The sequence below is a fragment of the Merops nubicus genome, unplaced genomic scaffold (assembly GCF_000691845.1).
Source record: "Merops nubicus isolate BGI_N331 unplaced genomic scaffold, ASM69184v1 scaffold4266, whole genome shotgun sequence".
Taxonomy (NCBI): domain Eukaryota; kingdom Metazoa; phylum Chordata; class Aves; order Coraciiformes; family Meropidae; genus Merops; species Merops nubicus.
Window position 1 is genome coordinate 52,666 of NW_008614188.1, and position 10,660 is coordinate 63,325.

General features: G+C 41.0%; 1 protein-coding gene across 1 annotated transcript; it reads right to left on the reverse strand.

The window, feature by feature from the left end:
• Positions 1–5,609: 5,609 nt before the first annotated feature.
• LOC103774701 (RNA polymerase-associated protein RTF1 homolog) lies at positions 5,610–10,438 on the reverse strand. Its single transcript, XM_008942123.1, has 5 exons — positions 10,375–10,438; positions 9,749–9,826; positions 8,577–8,672; positions 8,208–8,319; positions 5,610–6,415 (listed from the first exon to the last, which is right to left on the reverse strand). Exons 2-5 carry the CDS (start codon positions 9,809–9,811, stop codon positions 6,309–6,311), a joined length of 378 nt encoding a protein of 125 aa, XP_008940371.1. The 5' UTR covers positions 9,812–9,826; positions 10,375–10,438; the 3' UTR covers positions 5,610–6,308.
• Positions 10,439–10,660: the final 222 nt, after the last annotated feature.

Genomic DNA, 10,660 nt, shown 5'->3' on the forward strand with positions numbered 1-10,660 from the left:
TCTTTCCCACCCTCCTTAGTGCTCAGTATATTTTCTGTGGTCAGGGGATTGCAAATGTGCAGAAAGAAGCTCAGAGTGGTCTCTAAGTTGTTTTAGCAGAGCAGAGTTTGCAGCTAGCTTCCAGGAACTGAATGACATCAGCTACTGCCAGGATCAAAATATGTAAGGAAAGTCAATCAACTTTTTTCTTTTAAGCTTGATATGAAGAAAAAAAACCCCAAACACTAAGAAAAAACCCTCCATAACTATTACTCTTTAAAGGAAGGAAATTACCTCACCTTCATTCATACAGCATAAGGGTACTAAGTCCCTAAAGCACTCAGCACACTCCTTGACACTGTGCCAGCACTTCTAAAGAGAAAACAGTCTTTTTCTGTTCCAAACAGCTCTCCTCGTGTTTCAACATTGAAGATGGAGTGCAAAATTAATGATAAAGAGTACATTCTACCCCAAATATCTTCCACCCAACCTAATCACACTCAGACTAATTATTTGGGCTACAGAAAATATACTGTGTCAACCACAGTCTGCAGGATGCTGAGAATTTAGGAAGAGACAGTTGTTAAATTCCAAGTTCTTCCCAAAAAGATTTGCTGTCTCCTCAGCAGCAGGCTATGACAGCAGCACTGCTCTTCACATTTTGCATTCTATTAATAGGTAAAAATTAAGACAATTATGCATGGACTGTGTGTCTAGAGAAGTGACTGTAACTAAATCAGTGCCCTATAATCCTCATTTGCAGAGTTCAGAGCTGCGTTTGGCAACCTAACTCCTATCAGTTGTCTTAAAACAGCTTGACTATGGAGCAGAGCAGTTACAGCAAAGCAAACTCGTTCCACTTATTACTGTAAATAGGGTCCTAGTATAATGTAGACTGTGAGTGACCTCAGGAGGGCCCCAGGATGAACCTCCTGCACCCAGGATGTCAGCTCCAAGGCCACGTGGCTCAGGGCTTTATCCAGTTCAAAATCTCCCAAGGACAAGCTGCATGAGCTCTCTAGGAAGCCTGTTCCACTGACTGACTGTCCTCACAGAGTGGTTTCATTACCTTTAACCAGAACCTCCAGTTTCAAGTCTCATCCTCCCACCACACACAACTGTAAAAAGCAGAATATTTTCCTGGCAACTTCTCCACGTTTGCTGGAAGGCTGCTCTCAGCTCCTCCTGAAGTTCCCTCTTCTGAAGAACTTGTTTACAGACAAAGAAGAAGAATAACATAAAGTGAAGTTAAGAATTTATTGTTACATATGGAAATCTTAACCTAATTCAGGGATCACTATTAGCCTAAATCTAATCATTACAGAAAAAGAAACAATGGTGCAGTTAGAATACTCCTTCACAGAAGTAGATGGAGTTAATACAGTTAAAATTATCACATACATTTCTTGTTTTCTATCCCTTTCCTAGGGGTTATTTTCACCCTTTTATTGCTCCTCTGGGTATCAAAGTCAGTAGTTGCAGACTGCTGGAAAGGATAACATGAAGCTGTCAACATCTGGAGTCCCTTGGTGGGCTGAATACACTGCTGCTTTCTTCCTCCTCCTTCAAGGATCCACTTGGGGTTCTTTTTATTTAGCATATTTTTACATCTTTCTCTTTTCTCGTTGTCTACAGCTCCATACTATATCCAAACTTAAGGTATGTGGTGTCCTTCACATATATGAGATATGACTTCTTTGTGTTTAAGGAGTAACAGAACAGTTTTGCCCAGTTCTGGTTCTGCCTTTTAAAACCAAAACCAAACCACACAACTGTAAAACACAACCAACCACAACAAACACAACAAAAAACATATTTCACTATGCTACAGCCTTTGTTTCCACTATCATACTAAGGCTGCATTTCTCTATCCACACCATTGGTTTGGGTGTAAATATCTCGTTCTACCTGCTTATTCCTCTTCCATGTATAAACCCAGAGTTGTACCAAAGGTAAACAGAAGTAAAACAAACTGACCACAGACCAAACTGGCCAGGTAGAGAAATCATTGTTTGAGCAAAGCAAAGTAAAAGAAAGCCACAGGCAGGTCAAGAAAAGCCCAGAAAGAGAACCCTGGGAAGTGTCAGTTACCACAACTCTCTCTTCATATTTCCTACCTCCACAGTCCAACTGACAAGGCATAAAACAAAAGGGTTTTTTTGTTGTTTTTACCCAGATAACTCCACATGGTGTAAGACTAAAGAAATTGCTCATATGATAGTTCTTCAGCCACTGTGTGTGAGGAGGTGATAACATCTCAAGTGCTTCAAGATGGTGGTAACCCGTGAATGCTTAACCATTCCAGCTAAAAAAAGAAGAAAAATCACCCATGTATTTGACTACTTTAAGCATCTCTCCCCAAAAGACTAAATTGCTGTGCTGAAGATAGCAAGACTGTGTATGTTATCAGTAATTGAAGCATAAAATTTACAGCATTTATTTCCCATGATTAAGAACCCCCAGATTCAAAGCTTAAAGTGGTCTGGAAAAACTTAACTATTTTCTAGTTAAGATGGGAAAATCCAAGATGCCCAAACCCAAATCTGAAATGACATCCATGTGCTTTATTATTGCCCCACACGAATAACAAGTGAAGCGTTTGTGCAGATTCCTCATTTTCAGTTCTCACCTCCTGCTAGGAATGAACCAGGGGTGAAGCACTTCCTTCACCCCTAGCTCATTCCTTTTCCTTTGAGGCACATTTCTTTCCTTTGGTTGACTATCCTTCCCAAAACCAGGTAGGAACTGTCAACCCCATCCTCAAACCCCTCGATCCTAAAGATTCCTTGTACATCTGTGAGCAGCTTAAAAGGATATGCACTTAAAAAGACCCTCATAAGTAGAAAAATCCAAATATATTTTGTTGTTCAAAGTGGACCAAAAGGAACACTTTGCTAACCAAACCTCAGTCACAGCTCTTCTCTCTGCAGTGTAACAGGTTGAGTCTTCAGCCTGCTCAGTGATAAACCTAGAGCAAATTTTGTTTCACAGGCAAGAACTCCACAGACATACCCAGCCAGTCTCAGAAAGGGGGTGTGTGCTGGGAAATGCTGCTGTGCCTCTGAAATAAATTCTGTGCAGGGCATGTAGAAAGGGGCAGCACCCACCAGGCAGACAGACAAAAGTGGAGAAAGCAGTATGAAATTACTTAGAGAGTCATAGGGATAATTCAGGTCAGAGGGGACCTAATTTAAGATCATTCCTAATCATGGCAGAATTTGTCCTGTTTCAAGTTATGCCTGTTGTGTCTCATCCTCCCACCAAGCACCCCCTCAGAGCAGTCTTGCTTCATCCCAGTCAGTAACATCAAGTTCAGCTACAGGCTTTAGCATCTTGTGGTCTGGATTTCTAGAGGATGAGCAAAGTCTGTGTTTTTAGTGAGGTGCAGCAGAGGTGCAAGTGAACTAACTGACCTTCCAAGAGGTTCAGTTCAATCCTGGAGATGAGGAGCAACTCCAGTTGTTAAAAGTGATCCCGGAGTCAACAGCTGCTCTTCCAAAAGATGGGGCTTTTCATTAAACAGTATTTTAAATAAAACCATCCAGACTGATAAAGGAATTGTCAGTTTTGAGGGAAAAAATAAAAAATTCAGACAGGAAACCCTAATCACCTCAGACCAAGGGATAAACAATCAACCTTCTTAAACCAACAAACCAAGTTTATTTATAGAAGTCTGTACAATTGTGATGAACTATGCTAAGACACCAATGAAACAAAGCAAACCAATCTCTCCCCCTCTAACGAGTGGGAGGTGTAGCCACTCACCTTTACATGCACTTAAAGGAAAAAGGATTACAGCTTTCATACACAGTTCTGTATATCTATTCAAGAGTACTTTCTTGATGTATTATTTTCAATATAGGATGTTTGCATGATTAATTTACTGACTGTTGTCTCTCTTAACAGTTTATTTCAGCAGAATCCAGAGATGTTGAGGGGGTAAGTGGCAGTTTTATAGTTGCAAATAACTAGGACATAGTCCATCATTCAGATCTGCATTCTAAACTTGCTGCATCTCCTCTGTTTCAGTTCTCTCCACTAACAGTTATTTGCAATACTGTATGGGTCTCGTCAACATGTTGGCTGTAGTACAGACTATTCTTGTGTTACCAAATGTAAAAGTCACCTAAAATCAACACATCAAGGGCAAGCACATTAAAAATGCTGAATTGGAGTTAACTTCACCTTCAGAGACCACTTGTCACTGGTGCCTCAGAGCTCTGAGGCGTTTCTGTGGAAAAATCAGTCCCTGAACTGCTTGATTTGGCAATTATTTCTGCAAAGCATTGGAGAGTGATTATTTTGAAAACTGGCTACTGCAAAATAAGTTTAGAATTTTATTACAAATCTCTAACATCATTGAATCTGTTGAAAAAAAAATCATATCAAATGCATATCTACACAGTGTATCATGATGTTTCCTATGAAGTTATCGTGGTCGATTCCATAAATCCACTCTTTAAAAGTACATATATGTGAAAGCCTACAACAACTCCAGAGAAGCTGCTAAACAGGCCATCAGATAAAGCAATCTATGATTACATATTTACAGAATAACCCACGTGTCCTAGAACCATGGACTATTCAGTAAATAAGTATCAAAGGATTCCCAAATATTTGTTTACATGGTAGAGAAGAGCTGCTTCATAGGCTGATTTTTTTTTATACACAGTTTCATAGTATCAATCTGCACACAATTACATGATGTTTCTTTAAAGCTACAGTTAAAAAAAGGAAGAGAAAGTTAAATAAGAACTAGATTAAAGTTTCATTAAGAATCCAACAAGAAAGTATCAAACACAGGTTTAAAGGTAACCAGTGTATGATTTCAGAAAAACAGTAATGCTCTGACACAAGAAGAGCATCAGCATTTTCCCACTTCAGGGTCCCCCAGAAACATTCCCATCCAGTTCAGTGCTTCAGTTATTCCACACAGACTGGCCTGAGCAGGAACAAACACGTGCTCGCACGCTTACCTGAACGAGGGCCTCTAACTTCCCAGACTTCTAATTATCTTTTAATTTAGTTCTTAGCTCCATATATTCAGTTGTACCTTGACTGGAAAAGTTCTTTGTTAAATGTCACTTATATTTACATTTTGATTATTTTTCTTTTTTACACCTGAGTGATAATTTAGCTGTCAGCTTGTGTCCAGTCAAATATTCCATAAAGCCACACAAGTCTTGTGCTACTGTTGCACTTCACTTGCACCAGTTTGTCTATGAAAATGGGCATCAGTTATCTCTCATACATTACCCACTGACCTTTCTACTCTGTCCTTACTGGGTCCTTCCCCTTCCACACAAAGTGATTGTTTTAAATCTCATTTTTTGTTTGTAGAAGCCTCGTTTAGACGGTTCACAAAGCATGAAACAAAGTGAGGGAGCCCCCGTGGAGACACGATGACTTCACAAGGATGGAGTATCAGAGGCTTGGAGAAGGAATGAAAGCCCAACCAACGAGCACCCTGGGACCATCCCAGAAAAAGCTACTCCACTCAGTTACAGCTGGAGACTCCAGAGGTGCTAGAGATGACAAGTCCCACATCAAGAGCCGTGTACCTTTCTATGATCAGTCAGGTGTAAGTACAAAAGGGAACATGAAGTTAAACAGCTAGATCAGCCAAGCCGTTTTAGTAAGAAGAATCACATTTAATGAGTTTCTTTCTGGCAATTTCAGATGCTCAAGTACAGCTCGTAGAAATTCAAAACAGCCGTAAAGAACTGTGACAGACGGATACAAATAGTACTGCAGCTTAAAAATGATAAAAAACACCTGAAAAAAAGTCACACGACCCTCCCAAAAAAATTTACACTTTGAACCTAAGCCAGTTTTTGAAGATTCCCTTCTCCAAAGCTAGGATGAAGGAGGAAGAAGAGGAAGAAAGTGCAGATGACCTTCCAGCCACAAAGGTCTTGCGCCAACGTTTATTCCCCGTGCCTGTGGTGGTGTGTGAGAGGAGATCACCAAGTGCTGATTCTGCAACCACCGAGACCATCCAGACCTCAGGCTAATACTGAACACAGAGTGGACCAACGAGCTGCATCAACAAAATAAAAACAAAACTCAAACTAAAAGAAACAGGGAAAACCCCAAATAGCACAGATCCACATTTGTGGGGGGGAGAAGGGGCAGGAGGAAAGGGCAAGAAGGGAGGTCTATACAGTAAATAGTTGAATGGTTTATGTTACAGATGACTGGCAGTTTTAAAGAGTCTCTTCCCAGCTCCACTGCTGCTCCAACCCAGAAGGGAGAACTGAAAAGGGAGGAAGAAAAGGTAGGACATCATCATGGAGCATGCAGGATCAGAAGCAGCAGAGTGGGGAGGCTCAGATAAGCCCCCGCCTCTTTTTGTAGTCCTCCAAGTTCAACGACCGCCGAGGGGCACCATCCTTTGCTGGTGGAGCCTTGGAGGTGATGGCCAGTGCCTTAGACTCTGTCAGGGATAAGAGAAGGATTAGGACTGAAATACATGAAAACAACAGATTTTTACTTGTTGCTTTTGCTGACAACTTCAGCACAAAATCCTGTTTGGCTCCTCCAGAATACATCAGGTTAGAACTGCAGCTAGGAACACAGTCAGTATCTGGTCGCTTATCTGCACTGATAAAGCATGGGCAATTTTGACTCTGTTACTCCAGCTCTCTGCTGATAACTGTACTTTCATTTCTTAAGAAAACTCCACTACAGCACACTGAAATCACAGTACAAACAGAGCCTTCAGGCTCAGTTCTGGGATCTTTGATAAATCATTGTCCCATGAGAATAGCAAGCACAAAGAGAGAGATAATAACTGGCCAGAAGTCAAACTTCAGACCCATATCTACCACACAGGTTTTAACCAATCCCAGGGTTCTTATGTTAAAAAAAGGAGGACTGCACAAAGCAAGATGCCAAAATGGTGTTCTGTCTGAGGAGAGATAACAAACCAGACCAACTTCTACCTATATTGTGTGTCTCATTCTTCTCTTCTTAGTTCCCTTCCTGTTTTCAGTGTCCTTTAGTGCCTCACCCTCAACTGCTTGCTGACTCTCTCAATGTCTCATCTCTTACTAACTCCTTCAGGAATTCTCCCATCCTTGGCATCCTACCTCATTCTGTAGTCTTACCTCCAAAGTTCCAATTTTGACCTAGTTTGGAAAGACAACCTCTCCTACCTCCCCTTCTTGACAAGGTTTAAAGTCCTTCTGGATTCTCACAGTACTTCCTAAATTGCTGTCCTCCAAGAAACCTCAGCTCTAATCTTTCCCATAATGCAAGGAAAAATCAGCCTTGTGACTCAAGCTGCACTGATATGCACTCCATGCTTTCCCTCCACTAGAACACAGGTCAACAGGACAAGAGGAAACAGCCTCAAGCTGCACATGGGGAGATTTAGGTTGGATATCAGGAAAAAATTCTTCACCAAAAGGGTTGTTCAGCACTGGAACAGGCTGCCCAGAGAAGCCATTGACTCACCAGTCCTGGAGGAATTTAAAAGACATGTAGATGTGATGCTTAGGGACATGGTTTAGTGCTAAGTTAATGCTTGTATCTTTTCCAACCTAAATGAGTCTATGGTTCTATGACACTAAAATATTCTTGCCACACATTTTAGGCTCTCAAAGTCAAGACCACAAAGAAGAAGGGTCAGAAAGTTTGTGTCTGTAAGGATACCTTCAACCCTTGCCCAGTGTTTTGGTCCTCTAAAGTTTTGCATCAATACCATCTGCAACACCAAAGTTAGGGAACAGAAGCTTGGTAGTGGAGCAGATTCAAAAAACAAATTCCACTACTTTATCCCCAAAGCATGTAGACAGATGGAGGAACAGGACATCACAGACACCCAAACCTCATCTGTCTTCAAAAGTGATGAGACAAATTAACAAAGTAAGTATCACAGCAGATAACAAGGCTTATCAAATACAACACTCCTGTCTGTTCCCCACAGAGTGTCCAAGCCACAGGTACTGCAGACTGGAAGAGGACATCAGAAAATGCTCATTACCTGCTTTCCTCCCCAGGCATTTGGAGCAAGGATATGGCACCAGGCTTTCAGTCTAACACAGGCCAATTGTGATTGTTTCTCAGTGGATGTCACTAGCACACATCTCCTCCTCCTCAGTCCAAGATACTTGCCAAGGTGACAAACATGGAGTCCTTGCTTCCATTTCCAAAAGCCCACCCATGATTTTGAAAGAACTGTTCTGGAAGAAGTGTGCTCTACCATAATGAGCTGCAGCACTCACCTGAACTGGGAACCTGAAGATCAATCTTTACATCAAAGTCATGCACTTTGAAAAGATCTTCTGAGAGGTCACTGGCTGATTTAGAGTTCACATCTTTATCCTTCCCTTGACCCTGAAATAAAAACTACATGTAAGTCCCCAACACTTCTCTCCACTTTTGTCACAAAGAGACCTAGTTTAGCTTTCACATGGCTAGAGAAACAAATTTTCTTTCCCCAAGAAAGAAAAGGCTGTTTCTTTTCTCTGATAATGTTCTACAGTATACCTATTTCTAGAATTGAAGCATGCACATCTACTATTAGTCATAAGTTTCTAGAGCAAAACGGTGACAGTGGGAGGAATGTAACAGAGACAGCAACAGAAACTTGCCTTACTCATGTCCTTTGGAGCATCTGGTAATACACCAGACCCATATTTTGCATTTAGCTGGGCAAGGATGGCAGCTTGAACAGCAGGATCTCTGGACTGCAGAGAAGGGGGGGAAAAAAAAGCATTTAAATTGGCAAAAACCACATTGACATTTTGTGAAAACAGTGCTCATATCCATGGATCTAAAACTGTTGAGGGGCTGTAGATGATTCAGCCTGATCTTCAGGATCTCAGAGACAACTGAAATCATCCTGATACCTGTTTAGTGCATCTGACAGTAACAGTTATCCTTCAGTCTTTCTTTGAAAAAATTAGAAATAAACTTCTTCTTGACATGGTTTGCTCCTGTGACTAGTCTTAACACTATTGTTAGATGCACTTGCCTTCAGCTTGCAGTTCCAGCTGACACACTTCATTAGAGAAGAAATCTTTAGAAAACCATTTTCTTTACCTAATAGCTGTCTACCATAATAAAGCTATTAGAAAAGAATCATAACTGAGTAAAGAATTATTTCAGAAATAATTATTTCATTCAAGGCCTGCAATACAACTCCTTTTCTAATCCCTTGCCAGTCTGTGGAGGCTGGTGAGAGCCACCTTGACCAGGTTTTTCTAAGTACTGATACCAGAACAGGCCTCCACAAAGCCAGATTACTCAGAAGTAGGAGCTGATCACCTTGGTATCCATCATTTATATAGCTAGGGCCTTCAGTAGCAGGTTTGGCCACTACTTTGGGGATGTTTGTGTTAAACTACTTCATCCATCCCAGGCCCAAAATGTCCAGTCTCCTCACTTCTCTCACAGATCTTACAGTAAAGGTTCAACTAATCAGAAGCAAAAGTCACACCTAAAGCAAACTGTCTTCCCAGGGCTGACTGGTTCTGAGTACTTCTACAGAAATCTCATTACAGAAATCTAAACCACAGCTGCTTCTCCATGCACACACCTAGATCACTCATGTCCTTCACACTTTGCCTTAAAAAAATACTGCTTTCTCCTTTTTGGGGGACAGTGAAACCACAATCTCACTCAAGGATCTCTCATCCTGGCATCTGGAGCATTAATAGCACATAGCACAGTTGGGAATGGATACAAACATTTTCCTTCCTACTCTCTGCATTCCATTGGCTTCTGTTTCTCTGCCCCAAGTGAGCTCAAGTCTCATACTCACGTTGGACACTATTGTGGGCTTGCACTGCCGCCGAGTGAACGGGTCCATCTGTTGGTTTTTCATGCTGTGACTTTCAGCCTGAGGAAGAAAAAGCTCATGGTTTTGCAGTTAGCTACCTGCACCCTTGTAAATCCTCCCACAGCACCCCGTCCAAGCACTCAGCAGCTATATAGGTGATATCAAGATCAGAAGAAAGCCAGCAACAGCACTGAAGAATAGAAAGATTTTGGCACGCCTGCAGTCCTGGACTTCACAGGGCAGAACTGTTCTTATTGAACATAGCACACAAAATAGGTGCACAGCTCTTGATAGTTAAGGCTTAACCACTTGTTAACAGGCTTAACTTTTCCTTAGTAGATGTCATCACTGCAGAGAACTGAATATTTCCTTTACTATTTTACTCTGATTTCTCCTACAAAAAGGACTAAGTCATTATTGCAGTCAGTAATCTGCTGATAATTGAGTTCATCAAAAGGACAAAGCAATCTGCTTTAAAATCGTGTCTTTTGTCTATATGGAAGATTTTATAGAGCACTAAAAAGACTGAATAACTTCACCATGCAATTATCCCCCTTTGCATCATTTCATCTCTATTTGTACAGAAGTATTAATTCAGCACTATTTACCACAAGAGCCTTCTCAGACTCAACAATATTCCACTCTCTGTTTCTCTGGTTGATGTAACTGTAGAAAGAAAAAAAAAAAACAGGAGGGTGGGGAAAAGAAATAGACAGTGACTGTCATTTATCAATCCCTACACAACAAAATGCCTCACAGCATTCTTGCACCTTCATCCTGATCACAAATTACTCTTATTGCAACAAAATTTCTTCCTGGGGTATCTGGATGAGAGTTTATATTTTTGATAGTTTTAAATGAATCACAGATACAAGGAAGTGAAGATAGGCAAAC